This window comes from Rhinolophus hipposideros (assembly GCF_964194185.1).
Source record: "Rhinolophus hipposideros genome assembly, chromosome: 3".
In the NCBI taxonomy this organism is placed as follows: domain Eukaryota; kingdom Metazoa; phylum Chordata; class Mammalia; order Chiroptera; family Rhinolophidae; genus Rhinolophus; species Rhinolophus hipposideros.
The window spans coordinates 84,851,392-84,870,904 of record NC_138049.1 but is presented as its reverse complement, the minus strand read 5'-3'; the positions used below and the strand labels follow the sequence as shown (position 1 = coordinate 84,870,904).

The 19,513-nt window shown below is 40.4% G+C and overlaps 3 protein-coding genes across 12 annotated transcripts in view; 2 read left to right on the top strand and 1 right to left on the bottom strand.

Moving 5' to 3' along the window:
* The window catches only part of DST (dystonin), a 438,529-nt gene extending 429,345 nt beyond the window's left edge, over nt 1-9,184 (bottom strand). For 4 of the 8 annotated variants that reach the window (XM_081039430.1, XM_081039437.1, XM_081039438.1 and 1 more), the window contains exons 1-2: nt 8,391-9,184; nt 7,735-7,796 (exon numbers count right to left, since the gene is read on the bottom strand). In XM_081039430.1, coding sequence (XP_080895556.1) covers nt 7,735-7,796; nt 8,391-8,571 — 243 coding nt within the window. In that variant the 5' untranslated portion in view covers nt 8,572-9,184. The remainder of the gene's footprint in view (nt 1-7,734; nt 7,797-8,390) is intronic. The other 4 variants (XM_081039436.1, XM_081039439.1, XM_081039440.1 and 1 more) reach the window with 1 other exon arrangement.
* Nucleotides 8,570-19,228, top strand: LOC308494425 (uncharacterized protein; the record flags this gene model as incomplete). Its single annotated transcript, XM_081042236.1, has 3 exons — nt 8,570-8,700; nt 8,762-9,436; nt 19,091-19,228. The coding sequence occupies 3 exons, from the start codon at nt 8,570-8,572 to the stop codon at nt 19,104-19,106; spliced, it is 822 nt and encodes a 273-aa protein (XP_080898362.1). The 3' UTR covers nt 19,107-19,228.
* The window catches only part of BEND6 (BEN domain containing 6), a 42,738-nt gene continuing 42,315 nt past the window's right edge, over nt 19,091-19,513 (top strand). For 2 of the 3 annotated variants that reach the window (XM_081039566.1, XM_081039565.1), the window contains exon 1: nt 19,113-19,250. The gene's annotated coding sequence lies outside the window, so the exon portion shown is untranslated. Of the gene's footprint in view, nt 19,251-19,513 lie in introns of all 3 variants that reach the window. The other variant, XR_013992688.1, reaches the window with a different exon arrangement.

Sequence of the window (19,513 nt, the reverse complement as noted above, 5' to 3'; positions counted from 1 at the left end):
CAGGAGCTAGGAAAAATAAAAGCTCGTATCCCAAGCTTCCCTTGGTGTGAGAGATGGCCTTGTGATACAGTTCTGACCTATCATTGTAAGAAGAATCTAACTGAAAAGGCTTCTGGCAAAGATTTTCATTTCCTGATGAATATCCTTCCTTCGCTGGTTCTGCTCTTACCCCTCTTTCCTTTTCTGAATTTGGGCATGTCTGGAGCTGTGCCAGCCATCCTGCAGCCATGAGGGAAAGACAAGGGTTATCCCAAATACAATACCTAGCTGTGACAGAAGCAAAGCCTGCAACATCTTGCTATCAGAGAATATATATCCTTGTTTATTAATAACCCATTTCATGTTGAAATTACTTGAATCTAAATGTCTCCATGACTGATAAAAGTTTTAATAGTCAATTTCTATTTTAGAATGATCCTTATTATGTTAGTGCATATGGATTGGGGATGGGAAAGCAAGGGAACTTGTCTGGTGTTCTATTGTGGGGCCTGAGCCAAAATAACCTCAATGGGGATAGTAAAGAAGGCAGACCCCAGAGATATTTAAAAGAGAAAACAGATAGGGCAGGTTGGATAAGAAAGTTGTCTATCATATCTTTTGGATTTCTCGTTTGAGCCACTGAGGTGGGGTGGGAGGTAGTACCATTCTCCAAAACAGGGGCAAATATGGTGAGGGATTGATGAGTTCAACATTTAGTTTGAGGTACCTATGGTACATCATGAGAAAATGAGGAAAAACCAGTTGGCTCTCTGTATCTGGAGGTCATAATAAAGTCTGAATTTGAGATACAGATTTCAGAGTAACCATTATATAAGGTAACCTAAAACAGTAAGTATGATATGATCCCACAAGTAAAGTTTGAGTAGTGTGAGAAAAATGAGACCCAGCAAATCTATTAAGACAAAAAGTAGATTCGCGGTTGCTTAGAGTTGGGGGGTAGGGGTGGGAGGGGAGTGGGGAGTGACTGATAATGGGTATGGGGTTTCTTTTGGAGGTAATTAAAATGTTCTACAATTAAATTGTGTGATGCTTGCACAACTTTGTGAACACACTAAACACCACGGAATTGCACACTTTAAATGTGTGAACTGTATAGTATGAGAATTATACCTCAATAAAACTATTAAAAAAATATATTAGGCCCAAGGCAGTACCTTGAGAATTTCAACATACAAGTAGGAAGATCCAGTGCAGAACAGAGACAGACATGGCCAGAAAAGGTGGGGGGTGGAATTAAGAGAGTATTGTCCAGAAAACTGGACAAATTTCAAGCAAGCAGTGGCCAACAGTGTCAAATATAAGTTAGGTCAGTTCAGTTAAAGACTGAAGTACTTGTATTTGATTTAGCAATTTGGAAATCGCCGGTGACCTTAATGTGAGTGATTTTAAGTAGTAGCGGCAGAAGCCAGATTATACTAAGTGGAAGAATAAATGAGAGGTGACAAATAAAGAAACTTTTCAGGAAACTTCTCTTGACAAGAGAAGATCTGGTGATACAGAGAGGTTTGTATTGATGTTTTCAAACAGAAGCATATATGATGTTTATATGCAAGGAAAAGGAGCAGCAGAGAGCATGCAATAGAAGATAAAAGAGGAGGGAAGGACTAATAGACCAACATCTCCCAAGAGATGGGAAAAAAAGAAATTTGCAACATAAGCATAAAATATTAGAATGCAGGACAGATGAATTTTCCATTGGACTGGGAGGGAAGTTTAAGATGCCACTTAGTTTGTAGGGGCACGAAGTATGAGGTGTTATTACTTGATGGCACTGATGTTCTCTGTGAGTTAAGAGACAAAGTCACTGGCTAAGGATGAACAAACAGCATTGAGGATTTCAGGGGGGCATGATCATCTCAGGAGGCAGTAATTATTATGGGACAGGAAAATTTTCAAGGAAGAAGTTTAAATCAGATGCACACATTCCAAATACTTTAAAAAACTGTAATGTATTTCAAAACTGATAAAAATGGCCTTGTACATAATGAATTACCTGCAAATTTATTATACTTTGCATGAGGATTTGTAATGGCTATCCTGACCACACAGGCAGGTTGTCCAAATCCCCGAACATATGGTGTCTGCAGTCAAAATATAACCCAGTGATGCTTGTGCATTAGACCTGAAAAACATGGTACCTTGCAAAAGCTCAGAATCAAGTGACTAGAAAGACCCACAGTGAGTCATTTTCCCAGGCCCTTTATAGCAGAGGCCACGACTTTTCATTGTCCTTCACACTGAAAATAGCGTGATCAGGCTGTTTTGCTATAGTTGCTAAGAAAGAAATCAAAAGGCAATTTTTTCTCTTGAGGGCTCATAGCAGTTGTCCTCCTAAGGTGTTCAAATAAAATAATGATATTTCAAAGGCTTTTGTCAACTCTCAAGTAACATGCAAAAATTATTTGTATTGTAGCAGATACCCACTTATATTTCCAGTTCTATATTTCTTTATGCAATCTCAAGAATCCTTCATTCTAATAATATTAGTGTATTCTGAGCTGTGAAAACAAGCATGCCTTCCTAAATCTTTGCCTATTTTCATGCCATTCTGCTGGCCTGGAGGGTTTGCTTTCATTTCCTCTCTGTCTAGCCAGGTACTACCCAATCACATGCTTCAACATAAATATTACCTCCTTTTGGAAGGCTTCTCTGATCACCCCAGATAGAAGTAATCAGAACTATTCCAACCATCCCTTTCCTATATATATTTTGTTATTTGGTACTTATTTGGTGTTAATTATCTTATCTTTGCCTACATTAAGCTCCTAGAAAGCAGGAATCATGTTTTTACATAATACCTTTTTAGCATGATGCTTTGCACATAGCAGAAACATGGCCTGTTACTTCTGGAAGGGGCCTCAGAGGTCATCTTCCAATTGCCAGTGAGAACACCAAGTGTTAAGTCTTGGAGACATTAAGAAACTTGACCGATATCACAGTTAGTTAATAGCAGAGTTGGAACCCAAAATCGGATTTTGAACTCATTCCTGTATTATTTTCATTAAATCAATACTTGTTATTGTTAGCCTGGCTCTATTTTGTAATCCAAATCTCAAAAAGAGTCATTCTTGAACCTAAAGGTTAGACAAAGATTCAAACTTCTCTGGAAAAGCTTTTGTTCAACTTTCATCTAGATTGCATTTAATTAGCTCTGATGCATGGGGAAAAAAAAGTGTTTTTTTTCTTTTTTCTCTTCCTTTTTTCCCCTAGCATTCTGTTGTGTTGCCATGCAGCTAAAGTAAGGGTGAATTATATGATAGTGGTGACTCTGGTGTAATAAACTTCTGTGAATAGAGTAAATTTTTTACAAATGTATTGGCTGTACTTGTACGCCTCAGCCTCTAATGCTCTCAGCACACTTGTGATTTACAGTTGGAAACAGCAAATCAGCTCAGTTTACAGTAACAGAAGAAACCAGTAACTATAAAATTTCAGCACTGATATTGGGAGTGACCTAGAACTAATCTTTAAAGGCAAGGGCTATACCTCAGACCCTGTGTTAGCTCTAGTATCTAACATCATACCTCATACATAATGAAAAAATAAATGTTTATTTTGAAAATAATTAGGTGAAGCTAAATGAACACCAAATCATGCGTAGAGTTCAAATTAAAACTGCTTAATTAGTACACATTAATTTAGACCTGGAATTGAACTGTAGGCAAAGCATTTACTTATAAAGATAACCTAATTGTAAAAAGATAGTTAAGTAATACAACTATCATTTAATCTATTAAATTGAGTAATTCTGAATGAAAGACGCAAATTTAATAAGAAGCTGTGAAATGTGGTTATTTTACTGACCATTCTTCCACCGTTTGTTACAGGAACACTCTGGGAATATAATGAGGCCAAGAGAGTTTATATGGACCATACTTTCCTCTAGGATCACAGATTATCACTGGAAAAACCTAAAAGTTTTGTCTATTGCATTTTATAATAAATGTCCGCTAAAAATTCACTCAACCTAGCTTCTTTCATTGAAAATTTAGGCATATCATTCTCTGAGCTGTGAGTGACACAGTTAAACACCACAGGGCAGACAAAATGTAGCCAGAGAGTTCTTGTCTTCCTCAGTCCTTATCTTGCTATGTGACTCTTCAGGAACCGCTTAACTTGAATTAACTCTTTGGGTTCCTTTACCTAAAACGGGAAGTGAAGATATTTGCTCAAATCCTGATAGACATAAAACACACTTTCCTCCCTCCTTTTATCAAACAAGGCTTCCCTTATTCCACTGAGCTGATGAATAGGGATCACTTACCACTGTTCACTCTGGGTATTCTCAAAGGGCATTATAATTGTCTTCAGTCTACTGAAGTACTCCCAAGACTCTTTCTTGTAACCTAATGGTACCTCAATTACCCATATCACTTTCTGAAATTTCCTTAAAATCAGGATTGTCACTGCCTGATTTCCACCACAGGAATCTAGGGTAACAGTTAAACACTATATAAATTCACAGCATGAAACATTGTAAATCCTCAAGAAAAGTACACTTTTTAGACACTTGGAATGAACACTTGGTTTCTACACTATGTCCTGTCCTACATCATTGTGAAATCACTTCACTTCAATTAGCTGTTTAGGACCCAAAAAGAAACCAACAAACAAACAAAAAAACCATACAAGTTCTTTATCTGCATACACAGAAGACATAAGTCTCTTTATTTAATTGGGCCCTTTTATCTGTCAGTGAATGGGGTTATTACTGTTCAGCTCTTGCTGGATGGATTAATAGTTTCACATTCTTATATGCTAATTATTAAAATTTAGAGGACTATTAAAAAGCTAATAAAGACAAGTTTGCAAGTAAGTGAAAATAAAAAGGATTTGTGGTGGTTATGGCTCCAAAACATCTCATAAACATCTACATTATTTCTAGCTTCAGGAGGAAGAAATTGAGTTAGAGAAATGTATCTATTATATACATAGTGAAGAGAAAAAGCTGGAGCTCCTCAGATGAGAGAAATGTGGCTTTCTTCTCTGCTACAAAACTTCCCCAAAGCAAACCAGGTCCTGATGCCATAGTTTTCCTCCCTGGAGAAATATTTCTCTACCTAGAAAGGGACATCCTGAAATTTCCTGTCGAACTGGACTCCATGTTGGGTGTGTGGGTAGCAGAAGCAATAGACTCTGCCAAGTAAAGCAGCAAAGTGCTAACGGAACTTCTTGTGTTCAAGGGCTTTTCCAAAGCTCTTTCAGATTTCAAAGTGAGTCAGCGAATCCTAAACTCATTTTCCTCATTTCACCACTATGGAAATGCTGAAGGTGAATTATCTACTTCCTGAGACTGGAATGAAGAACAGGAAAACATTAACTTCTTAGTTCAATAAGATTATGACTTGTCAGAAAATGAAAACATTTTCTTTGATAATTATCCTGCATCAGCTACTAATAAAAAGCAATAACAAGAATAATCCATTATGCTACTCAAATTCTAATTTTTTTTTAATATGCTAGAATCCAAAAATTTCAGAGATATTCCTCAAGGAGAAAATCCTGCAGGAAATGGCATTTCGATAGAAAGCGAATAGAAAAACAATTCCCTATGTTATCCTGAAGGGAAAATGTTTTATTTGTGGTAAACATAAAACAATGATGAAATATGACATTCTCATGTAAACAGGTTTTTCACTTATAAATTAATATCCTCTGCATAGTTTATCCAAGGAACTTGGTACAAAAAGGAACACGGATAGCCCACCAACAAATTAAGTTAATTTTGCATTTGATTTTCTGAGGGGAAAAAAATCTAACCAAATCCATTTTGTTCTAACCAGTGATTTACATTTTTAATACAAATTTAAGGGCAATTTTTAAAAGCCTAGAGAGTTAAAATAAGAATTGAGATTCAGCGAATGTTCAATTCTGAGAATGTACAGTTTTCTTTTCTGCCCAACTCAGACTTCTATTTGCCCGGTTATGGGAACTGGCACCGACCGAAGAATTTTTCATTCATTCAGTAAATATTTAGGAAGAACCCACTATACTGTGCAGTGGGGAACCCATAATCCCTAAACAATATATGGTCCTTGCCCTCAAGGAGCTCACAGTCTAGCAGATGAGGCAAATGTGAAGTACAAAGAAATGTCAAACTGTACGAGGAATCTTGTGAAATCAGTTAAGGCCTTACACAACCGCTCCCAGCTTTTGTAACCAAATGCAGGCTCAGGACAAATTCTTAACTGAGAGATAATTAAACAAAACATAGTTCTATGTCATTTTTTCTATGTCATTTTTTATTTGCTGTCAGGTATTTAGCTAAAATACCTGACAGCAAATAAAGTAATCCATAACAGGATTATTATTCTGGTTCTATCATTTACGTGTATGGAACTGGTAATCTCTTTTTAAAAATCAAAATCCTAAATATTGATGTTTGCACCCTGACCATTACTTATTTTTTGTCACATCCATATGGGTTATTTTATTAAATTAATTATATATTCAAAAAGTGTTGCTTCACCATAGACACAGTTTATGTTGTTTCACATTAACTTGAATCAATTTAATAAAGACTAAAATTTGCACGAACATCTTTTATTTTTACACCTTTTTAATTTTTTTTTTTTTACGTAATTACTTGGAAACCTGCAATAAACCTCTCCTTACAACTCTCCCAGGTCCTATTGGTCCTATTATACAGAAGGGGAAACGGAGGCACTGAGAAGTTAAGAGTTTCCCAGCACCAAACAGCTAGTTAGTGTAAAGCCAGGAATGGAACCTCTGCTTACCTGACTGGTTAATTTATTCTCTTAAGTATCCTAAATTGAGCTCAGAATTCTCACCCTCCAGGGATACATACAGTAGAATTACTCATTGTGCAACATTTTAATAATGCTATAATGCAGTTAAATCTTTCAAGCAGCCAGAGCCCAATAAAACATCTAGGGTGCAATAAAACATTTGATCAATGTGAAATGAAATGTGAAATAACTTCTCAGGTTTATGTCAAGTAAATGTAGGGTATCTAACTGTGAAGGCAGCTAAGATGGGTAAACTACAACAAGCATTGGACCAGTAACCTCCAAGCCTGGCTGTGTGAAACATTCTCAAAATTATTTCACGTTAAGTGGGGTTGGCCTGGAAACTCATAAAGAAATGCGGGTCAGGGAGAAATTATGTTTTTGTCATGTCTTGTTTTGTTCTATCTTCAGTGGAGCTGGTCCTACAGCAATCCTATCCTATCTCTGCACCGCCCCACCTGCTCATGGAAGGATGGTCCACCTTTTGAGAATAGAGGCTAGCACACATGATCAGAGAAAGCCAGATCAATAACACCATCACTTTGCAAAAATTGTCAGATGGCCGCAATAAAAACGTGAAGAGCTTTATGAGTGATAGAAATGTAAACTCGAAAGTCTAAAATGAAATGCATATTGGATCAATGAAATGCAAATTGCTCTGTTCTAACTTCCTAAAAACTCCTCTTTGCCTTTGGATATTCAACTGAACAACTCCATTCAGCACCCAGAAAGCTTCCATCAGCAAATTACAGATTGTAAGCGAAGCTGAGATCCACCCCAGGGCTTAGTTTTCTAAGGTCTGTAGTGCTTTTAGAGGCTGTTCTTCCCCCGCCTCTTTTACAGCGGCTCCACTACACAAGAAATTTGCTAAAACTGCTGGGCACTAGTTCGGTTGTGGGCAGCATGCTCGCCATTCAATTCCCTACAGTTTTCTTAATACGCATATGATTAATACTGGTACTCAGGAAAGAGAACTTCTTCTGACCTTGAGCGTGCGCGCTAAATAAATTACCTCAGAACGAAAGTGGTGAGATCTCATAACAGCATCTGGGGAGAAAAGAGAAAAACGAAACTTCATTTAATTCCCTGTTATGCATCTGCCGAGTTACTGAGGACTTAACCTGGGGGGGGAAGGGGGTGGACAAGGGTCGGGAAGACACATTCCAGATGCCTCGAATTCAGTGGGGACATCCTGTAGGGCGGGGAGGTTACTAGGTCATCGGTCTCCAGGTGATTTCTCCAGAAGTTTCAGGGAAAGTTCTAGGGGAGTTGGGGAGCCCCAAACTCTCCGTGCCTTACTTTCTTACCCCCAAGCTACAGAGATGGGTGAGTGAAGGAAGGCTGCCGCAGCCCCGGACAGAGCTCGGATTACCCTTAAGGGCTTTACCCAACTGACAGTAAGAATTTGCGTCCGTTCCTCTCCTCCCAGCTCCCCGCATCGCTGTGTTTATCCCAAGCCGGGAGACTGGAGGAAGGGGGTTAGGAGCGAGGGACGTCAAATACACAAGCGTCCTCAGCTTGGGGAGTGGGCAATGATGGAGATAGCGGCAGCAGCGCAGAAGGGAGCGAGCCGCGCTTCACTCTCCCAATCGACTTAAATGTTCCTCCCAGCCCAAAGAAACCTGTCGCAGCGTGTCTTACCTCGGCTCCTTGAACGGCCCGAAAAGACCGATTTCATCGGATGTCTCCCTTTCTGGAGCTTGCGATGCCAGCAGCAGAAGAAGACGATGGTGGCGATGGTGCCCAGCAAAAGCAACAAGAGGAAGAGGGCACATTGGATGCTGTAGGGTCTCAATAAGACCAGGAAAGCCGCGGCGATCATGGTGCGGGCTAGGCGGAGGCAGCTGGGTGGCGGGGCTGGAGTGCGGCGCTGCAAGCCCCCGCGCCGGGCGCAAGCCGAAGCGGCGGGCACGGGCGAGCGCGGCTCAGCGCGTCATGCCCGGCGCACGCGGCCCCGCGCCCAGCCCAATGGCTGCGCACCGCGCGCCAGCCTCTCTAGGCGAGTGATCCAGGGCTGCGGGGAGCGCTTGCCATGACTCAGCAGACGGCGACGAGGCAGGGATTTGCGGTGGGGAGCCTCTCCGCTCCCTCCACAGGCACCCCCGCCCCCGTCCGTGCGCAGCCCCCGGGCGCAGCCCAGCCGGGAAGGCGGCCGGCGGGGAGGAGCAGCGCTGCTGCCGCGGCCACCCGGGCGCTGTGCATCGTCTTGCGGCCGCAGCCGGCCTCGGCATCCCGAAGACCGGCGCACGTGGGTCGGGGCGGGGACTCGGCGCCTGGGCTGCGGCCGCGGCGGCCCACGGGGGGCGGGTATGGGGCGCCGCGGCGGGGGCTCGGCTGATGACATCACGGCCGGGCTGCGGCAACGCGGGCGCGCGGACATGGCTGCGGCGGCTGCGGCTGCGGCGGCCGCGGGCTGCGCTCGGGCTTGAGCGCCCAGCGCCCTCCCGCGGGGCCATCGGCCAGTCAGCGCTGTCCTCGGATTCACCGACCAGGAGCCTCGGCTCCCCCACGCTTGGGGCTTCCACCTATCCAGCTTCCCTTGGCCGAATTGCTGGGGAGCCCGGCGTCAGGGGGCGCCAAGGAGCCAAGGGGAAAAAGGCGCTGTGGGAGCCTCCAAGCGGTGCTACCCCCAACCTCCCACCTCCCGCTCCCCGCCCCGAGGTTGGGGCTTTGGAAGATGCAGCCGGGTGAGCTATTGCTTGCAGGGGGGTACCTCGCACGCTGAGGCGTGAACACTGGGAAGGGCCTTCCCTGGGAATTGGGGTCCTCCAGGAAGGGGAGGCCCACACGTCTCCAAGCCGCTCTAAACTGGGAGCGCTCCCCAATAGAACGCTCCGGTCTGCGGACGTGAACTGTTCCCACCCCTAAACTTGGTGCTATTTCGCAGAGGAGAAATTGGCACTTTCGATCCTCTTATATCCATGCGTTTACCGTAAAACCTGACTCATTTAGTGCATTTGAAGGGAGAGGCAATTTCAGATGTAGAGAACTGGCAGATGAAGGAAGTTGGGGATTGGCTGGTAAATATTTTAAGAAAAAAATTTTTTAGCTAGTGTGAGCAAATAATGATCTGGCACACTTAAAATGCACACACTCCCTCTTCTCTCCTTCTTGCCCCCTCCCATTTCTTCTTAACCAGCAAAAAGTATATTGTAGTTGATGACCGGGAGATTTTACAGTGGTCGCTGGGGCAATGCCAACGCAGAAGGTATGGCAGGAGCGCTGCCGTGCGCCTTTCAATGGACTGCCACCGCCACCTGGCCAGGAAGCCGCCGCTGCTGCAGTCTGCAGCATCTTGCGGCCTTGGCCCGCCGGCCAAGTGCGGTACTGCGTTATGCTGCTCCCAAGACAATGCTGTGTGAGGCTGCTTTTGCTTGTTTTGTTGTATTTACTCTCATAAGCAAACTGCAGTTATAAAGGCGAGGTAACACATTACTGCATGTGTGGGGTTTCTAATAACTACTAAGGTGGACTCTTTGGAATATTTAAGAGACTGAAGAAATTGTGTCATAAAAAGTAATTTGTAAAATTCTGAAACACAAAGAATCCATGATAATCCTCAAGTTTTGTGATTTACTTGAAGGATCTCAAAATCAGTGTTGTTTTCCAACGGTGCAAAATCACCTGTCCAGCTCTGCATAAAAGCTTAACCATTGATGTTCTTTAACATATTACCATGTGTAAGCATTAATGGAAACTCCAAAAGTTATTGCCTAACACATTTCTTAAATGCCAGATTTGTAAACGTTTCCAGATTCGGGAACAATGGATTAAGTTTTCCTATGCACAACTCGTTTCCTAAAACAAAATAAACATTCAAGTTGCTGACATGTTGCATCTTATTCAGTTGTGGTTGAAGATGGAAGGATCTTGCTGGCAGATGCTGTATAAGGTGGCAATGTTGAATGTCAGTTTAGGCTGCACTACAAGGCAGGAGAGGTTTCATAGGTCCTGGCACTCAGAGGCTGACAGGTAGCACTGCATCATGTGCACATTGCTTAAAGGTTTCCTGGATACCGCAGCCCACTGCAGTGAGAGACTATTCCTGTCCATTGTGCAGGGGTTATTGATGAGAATCCTGAGAGCATGCAATGTGTGGCACATTAAGAAAGGAAAAATTCTTTACCGCATGGACTCACAGTGGCCAAGCGGAGTAATTTAAAGCAACAGCAAAACTGACTTAACCTGCAAACATTGGGAGAAATAACTAACAGAATTTTGAAAGGTCATCTTTATACTTATTGTCTAAAATTCATGAGTGAGCTGAAATGGTCTAAATATCCTTGAAACATGTCTTAGACCACAAACAGCATAGTAACCAATTTGCCCCAAATTCTGCATTTTTAACAACAAAAAGCAACTAAATAGCAATTACGGGTTTCTGAGTTATTACATTAGCACAGTTGTTACCATCCTGAGTTTTGCTGCAGCCATTGATAAGTTTCGAGTGCACACAAGAACATTATTTATCTCTCTTAATGCTTAACTGCCATGCAGAAGAATTATAGATATTTCTTTTAGATGCATTCATCTCTGTTCTTTGCATCAGTTATCTCAAGGATACTAATAATAAGCAAACCAAATCATTGAAAGAATTTAGTGTTTAGGTCCCATTGCTATTTTCTGATTTGTTGCTAAGTTATGATTTCTTTCCCCAAATAATGGCATGTTATTAATTGCTTCTTTTTGTGTGTTTCAGTGATGCCTAATGCATTGTTGAATTCAATAAATATTAAATCAGGCAATCAATCCTTTTTGGAAGTTAATTTAGTAGAAGTAATACCTTTTCTCTCTGCTAGATTTTCATTTAAAAAGAGTAATTGACATTGTATCAAAATCAGAAAAATTTAAAGTTTGGGGGTAAGGATGGAGGAGGTATACTCTTGGGCAAAACTTCGATGCCACGAAATGAAAGTTTTAAATGGAAATATATATATATATATAATTTTTTGACTTTTTATGATAGTGAGTTAGCACTGTCACCCAAGAGAAGACAAATAAGTTGAGGAAAATAGCTAAGAGAGTTTTGTATCAGGTATATAGAAGATGATCCATCATGCAGCCCATCATCCCTTTGGATTTTCAACCAAATTGAGAACATACACAAGGAACCAAAAGGAAATTAATATATTAACTTTATTCAGGGTAAAGTCAGATTGAAGAACATAGTATATAATACATACAACATACAAAATCTGAGTTAATCGACTTTATGTTATCAGTAAGGCTTCCAGTCAACAGTAGGCAATTAGTACTTAAGTTTTGGGGGATTCAGAAGTTGTATGTGGATTTTCAACTGCGCAGGGGAGTCGGTGCCCTTAACCCCCTTGGTGTTCAAGGGTCAACTATATAGTCCTTCCCACCTAGGGCAGGAAGGAACCCTACCTATACTCTTTCTTGCCTGGAGACCAAAAGCTAAGAAGAACCTGACACCCTCCATTGGACGAGACATTCTGCATGAGTGAGCAAGAGACAGGACGATGGACGAGAAGGGACCTTTCATATATCAGCCTTGTCCATTCGTAGCTAGCAGGCCTTCCCCCATTTCCTTCATCACTGAATCATTCTTCCGCCTCAAGATAAGAGTAAGGAACTTTAATAAGATGGCAGAAATGTTAACAGGAGTTCCCTAGAGATAGGAAGTTGTAGCTCAAATACCTAATTTATGGATAGGAAGAAGTAGAGGCTCCACCCTAAGCTATGTAATGACCAATTGAGGGAAAGGAAGGAATTGCAGATGACCCAAGTTTTGAGTTGTGGGCAGGAACAGTTTTGAAAGGGAAAATGACCAACTGAGTTTTAGACCCATTGAAGTGGTGGTATCAGAAGGGCATCAATGTGAAATTATCTTGCAAGCCCATGGAAAATCAGGTGGAGAAATCAGAACCGGAGACAGGCAGGAGTCATCAACATAAATTGTAGTTGAAGTCATGGAAATGGATGAAATGACTAAGGAAGGGAAACTACGAGAAAGAATTGGAATCAGAACTTTGGAGACAGCTTCCATTTGGGGATTGGAGAAGTGAGCAGAAGGCAAGACTGTGGAAGCCAAGTAGGAAGTGTTCCACTTTAGTGGCTTACTACACCAGATGCTCAAATGGGAAGTTAAGGAGCATAAGGACTGCGGACTGGTGACTAGAAGACCTCTGGACACAGTCCAGAGAACTGATTCATTGTAGTGGAAGAGGCTAAAGCCAGACTAATGGGTGGAAGAGGGTGAGGTAAGTGAAGAAGAGAAGAGCCCCTATCCCCTGTCTTTGGAGAAATCCAACTCTAAAAGGGATGAGTAGAAATGCAATTAAAGCCTGAATAAAGGCCAACATAAAGGTCCTTTTGTTAGAATAGGACTACGTGAACAAGTCTTGTGAAACTTGGAGATGAAACCAGAAGTGGGAAAGAAATTAAGAGAGAAGGAGAGGGGAGCAGAGGGAATTCTCCTGGGCATTTGTGATTTAGCTATTCCTTCTAACATACCATGAGTCTGACAGCCTGGTTCTTTCTGCTCTCAGGCTGCTTCTGACTCTACAGAGTTAAAAATGACTCTAACTAGTTATGATGGCTCCCTGCCCATGGCCTCCTCCTCCCTCTCCCTGGCTACTAATACTCCGGCTAGAAGAATGTTTGGGGGGAAAAGATAAGGAATACCTTGGAATGTAGCCCAGGCTGTCTGTAAGCTTTTATTACAAACCTATATGGAAGTGAGTAAATTACCCAACTAGTAATCACACAAGGACATTACATTGAAATATTACCCCCTTGAAAACAGAAAATTTAGATACAAATGTCTCTAGCAATAATAGACTAGAAATAAATCATACTGATTTTGAACTGGTAACCTAGTGTTCCTGGGTGAAGTTTTTTACTCTCAGAATTAAGTGACATGAAAGGAATTGAGAGGAATCTGAAGAAATGTGTTATATGGCCTATTTATTCCCAAACGGAATAAATGGCCTGTTTATTCCCTATAACACAGGCCAAATGTGTTAAATGGCCTGTTTATTCCCAAATTCCTGGTCTCTTTCATGACAGAGACCAGGACCTGTGTCAACAATATACTCATACATGCTCTTTGTTGAGAGGTAAAGAAGACACATCATGTGGAAGAACCTACATCATCTAATCTTAGAGGCAATTTCTAACCACCAGACTCACGGGAGCCATCGTGTGGATGGATAGCAATTGTCTTTTTTTTAAACTTTAGTTTTTGAAGGAAAAACGATTATTTGCAGTAATATCAAATACTATTTTCAGCAAGTACTCCCTGGGAAAGGACTTTATATTCATTTTACCATTAAAAAACTTTAAAAATAACTTAAAGACATCATTATAAGAGAACATATCTTAAATGGAATCATTCCAAATTGTTCTATTAACATTTTAGAAATTTTAGAGCCGAATTTAGGATTATGTGTCCTATAGGTTATGGAATCCATGATAATGGTGTGTGTGTTGGGGGCAGGGGGAATGTTGTGTGGTTTTTTTTGGGGGGGGGGTTGTGCAAGCATTACAGATTTCTCAAAAAAGTCTAGTTTGAGAGTTTAAAATGTCAATATAATTGAATTCATCTACGCTATAATGCATTACAGACAGGTTTCAGAAAGTAGTCATTTATTTTCTATGTTAAAAGCAAATAAAATTCATTTATATAGTTTCCACATTGAGTGTGGGATTAGTCATGCAGCAAAATACTGAGTCATTTGGCCAGAAAATTTACTCATAGTTGTATGAGCTGCCAGTGGAAAATTTGAGAGCAGTTCATAAATCAAATTATAAAGCTCTTAGAGTTATAAATCACAGAGCAGCATTGTTCATTATGATTCAGATAGTGTAAAATATTTCCACCATTTCTAAGAATGGGCAATTTATAAAGCAAGTTTGAAATCTGAAGTTATTGCCTTCTAGATCCAAGATAAGAGTTGCCATATAAGTCACAAGCATTCTACGTTCTTAAGTGAAGAAAGAAAGAAAGTAAGGTAGAGGGTTAACGTAGCATAGCTTTTATGTTACGAGATGAATAAAATCTTGAGTAATGTTTATGAATTAAATTCCAGATTGTCTTAATAAAATGCCAACAACATTTAGTAGCTAAATCTCCTCCATTTCTTACAATAATTTTTATAGGAGTTTTGCATTACATATTCTGTGCTAATCGATTTGTGTGCTAATGCATCAGTGTGCTGATAGCCTTAAAGAATAATGTCACTAAGACACTAAGAGGTAGCAAGTGTACCGAGGAGAACAGAGAATTTCAATGAGTAACTGATGATTAGTAAAAGATGTGTTTTGTTTTTTTTAAAAAAAGATGTTTCAATAACATACAGTTCCAGAGGTTATTGAAATTATCCAAATGTAATGATAGCCTGCGAATCTGGGAACAGAAAGAAAAGTATATCATAAAATGTTTTCGTAGCTCCAAAATACTTTTTGGAGTAAATCAAGGAAACAAATAGCAAACACACTATATTGAAATATAGGAAAGTCTATAATTCAAAAAAGAAAGCCAAAAACCTAAAGCCTATTCTTGCTGATCCTATCTCTGCCGTAGGAATTTTTAACCTGGAATTAATCGACAGGCTTCTAGGAACCTAAAGTTACATGTAAAAATGTGGATCTCTTTGGGGGGAACATGATCCCTAGTTTGAATCAGGTTCTGAGAGATAGAGATAGTGAGAGAGAGAACAAAACCATACAAATCCACACTGACACCAAGGCTTCTGCAGTTTCCAATCATTCTCTCAATCCGTCAACATTCGTTGTTTTTCGAGGAAACACATTATCTAAAACCACTTCCACAGAATTCTGTCACAGGAAGAAGGGCTAACTTGATTCCCAAGCTCCCTTCAGGCCAGTTAAGTATCCCGATTTATATCTAGATTTTTGAATGGGTAAGCCCATTCTGAGCCCAAAACACTAGTCATAAAATTTAGTCTTGAGTCAGAGTAAGGATCTCCATAACCTGAAGGCTTAAAAGAGAAGTAGAAGGACTTGGTATCAAGCTCCTGGAAACTACTCATAGACATCATGGTGACCTACCCTTCCTAAATCCTGCCCCAAGCTGTAGTTTATGAGGCTTTGCAGCATTCAGTCTTCTATAGTTACCAGGTAACCAGGGCCCTCAATCTAGCCAGGATAATCCCCCATTGGTATGGAATACTGCCCATCCATACCAAGTGCTCAGCTCCATCTACTTGTTATCTCCAGCTTCCCATGCTCGCCAAACTTGTGAACCTTGACTCTCCTACCACCATTATGTTCTCAGGACACTAGGTCCCAGTGTCCCATCACTATGCTCACATTCTGTCGCATCATGGGGCTGGTTACTTCATCATGTGAATTTCTCACTCCAGGGGATGGGTGCAGTTTCCAGGGATGTCCTGATCTCTCAGTATGACTTGTTTCGTGTTTATCAAATTCCATTCTGACCCTCTAGGCTGTGCAGGGTTTCGTGGCATAACATTCATGCATCCCCCACATAGAGACAGACTTTGAACCAATGCCATTCCCTAAGTGCCTCAGACCCCTCTGGTCTAGCAGGCACTATTTCCACATTTTCATTTTGTGGCCATTTGTAATGAGGCAGGAATCCGTCTTGTAAAGATATTGCAGGACTGCAGTTGGTGTACCAGACCCCCTGCCATCTGGTGAACTGTTGAAGTCTGGTCTTGATGATTTCATTCAGGGGCACCAGTGACACACTGGGAGTTGGTTGATATGATCATTATTCACCTTTCTCCCTCACTCAAAGATATGGACAACATACCTTTGTTTCCTCCTTACTTAATGGCTACCTTGGTGAGGGCAACCAAGTTGTTTTCAGTAGTAAGTAGCTAACACTTACTGAGTATCTACTCTCTGCTAAGCTTCTGCTAAATGCTTTACAAACATTCATTCATTTAATCCTTACAGCAATCATGGGTACGTACTACTAATATCCCTATTTTATAGATGAGGATCCTGGGTTTCAAGATGTAAGGAGTTTCCCCAAGATCACATAGCCAACAAGTGGTATAAGGGTTCTCCAGCACTGCAAAAACTATGCAGTTTCTGTTGCATGTTTTCATTTGAACCACCTCCCCTCCTACCGAAGCCCCTCCTCTGTAGGAATTCCTCCCAGTTGGAGTTTGCTGAGCAGCTACACTTCCTCTCTTCTCACTGTCCTTCAGCTACACCTATCCAGGTGAATGAAGGCCAACCCAATGCTCCAGCAGTATATCAGGTGTCTCCTGGCACATGAGCTCTGGTCCTCTCCTTTAGCTTGTGAGAAATTAGACCACCTCCTCTAATGCTTCAGTCTAATAAGACACCTTTTACTAAAAAAATTATAGATCCACAATTACCATTTGTTGCCATGTCCCCATCAGTATTGCTTAGGTAAATTTGATGCAGCACCTCCAGGAAACTAAACAAGCCTGGGAGGCCAGGCAGATGCCCACTTTGGAAAAAGACCTCTATCGCAGACCACCTGGCTGTCCTTCATAAAAGGGATAACTCTAATAAATTATTTTCTTTATTTTTTTAAGTAAGGTAGAGGTAGTCTATTATAGAATCATAGGCATCCAGGTTAAGTAAATATATTTCTTGATACCAACCCTCACTACTATGGCTTATAAACCCCCTCCCACCTTGCATGTTTGATCTAAGCTTGTATGAGGGGGATATGGGTCTTTTTCCTTCAGTTAATAATAAAAATACTACTATTAATAAGCTAATATGCTATTAACATACATAACATATCAACTCATAATAGAGTACTGTTATTATCACCATATTGCACATGGGGAAACAGGCACAGAAATATTACATAGGTAGTAAGTATTGGTTCTACAGTTATGGATCCAGACAGTTTGATTCTAAAGCCTGTGTTTGTAAACACTTATGTGACCCTGATTCATCATCTAATATAGTATTTGAAAGAGATTCAGACTGAAAGACTATCTTGAACTATATACATAGCAAGACTTTACTTTTACAAAAAAAAAAAAAAAAATATTTCACTAAGCTTTCTATCCTTTGGTAGAAGGTCAAGGTTAGCCTTCCCCTTTTCCTATGAATGGGATGTACGTTTGCCTAAGGTTCTGTCTCGCTCTGGTTGTTTGAGCAACTTCTCTATAAAATCACGGGCTCACAACATTGTCCCAAATGCCACCGCTACTGAGTCCCGTTTTCCTCGTAGTCTTTGACACTCCTGAACCTTGATGTTGGCTTCTGTACAGTGAGCTCAAAGTATTCTTCCTTGCTTTTATATAACTTCCTGGGTCTCAGCTGGATTAAATAGATCCATTCCATCTCCTTGGGCTTCCTTCTTTGATCAGTACTTGCATTCTCCACCCTAAACTAGCTTCCTTGTACTAACTTGCCCTACAGCGACCCATACCCAATAGAGATAACAGAGAGAAGATGGCCTCTTACATTCCCTTCCATTTTATAATTCTATGTATTTATTGATAGGAAAATACTACCACTCACAAATACATACTAATGTATTTTTCTAATGACCTATACATAGGAGGTAGTGAAATGATAAAAATGTGAAATGTATCTGATCGTTCTTTTTTTTTTTTAATGTTGCTTCAACATGGTCTGAAAGAATATTAAAGAAGAGAAAATTATTGATAATAGGTGAGAGGGCAAACCACTTAAGGTGATTTATTAAGTAAATTATCTGAAGTATGTGACTCAGCACATTATGTTTAGACCTAAACTTTTGAGACTATGAAAGTACAAAATTAATGGAGACATTGGTAAATGGTACCCAGTCATTTCATTAATATATGATATTAATACAGTGTATAATGGGGTAAATATTTCAAAGAGAAATTAACTTGTCATTTCATGTTATAATTGTAAGATAAATTAATATTTGAAAGTTGAATCAATCCTGATTTTTATGCATAGGGATTGATTCTTGCATCAAAATTATTACATTTTGTGAATTTAAAAAATTGGCCTACAACATTAATATTTTAGACTATGATTACTTAAAGCAAAAATCATAATGATCTCCTCTTGCTATCAGCTTTTAAGATGAATAGAATGTTTTACATTAATCCAAAAAATGTGCAATGGAAGATGATTTACATGACTTATAATTATCCTAAAATAGAACTTTGAATTGAAACTTACTTCCCTTTACTCTTAACTCTGCACCTGTGTGTCTGGTATATGAGGAAAGAGATGTAAATATCGGGGGTGGAGAGACGGGTAGTAAAATAAGCATAGCCAAGGAGAAAATATTCACAAAAATCAGTATCTTTTAGAAAAGATTTTGGAGCCTCTAGAATGATAGAACTTGTCCAGAGTACCTCTAAGTTTTGCATATACTTTCTTGTATAAACTTTCAGATGGTTCCACTCTTAGCTGCTGGCTTTTCGCAGACAATTGATGGGGATAGATGACGTTTTGGAGCAGGAGAATATTGTCTTCCATTGTTCCCAGCCTCTGATTTCTGCGCTATTACCTCTCTACCCCAGAAGTCTTCTTCCTGAACACATCAAGATGAAAGTAAGTCAGTTACATTGTCTAATTACAGATAAGACAGAGGCTGGGTCATGTAGCACCTGGCTCTCTTGTCAGGTCAGGAGAAGAAGAGAAACATGGTACAGGTGATGAAGCTAACCTGTGTGACTGGTGTCTTAGTCTCTTCAGGCTGCTATAACAAAATACCCGAGACTGGGTAGCTTATAAACAACAGACATTTATTTCTCACAGGGCTAGAGGCTGGACATCAAAGATCAAGGTTTTCAGGTTCTGGTGAAGCCTCTTTT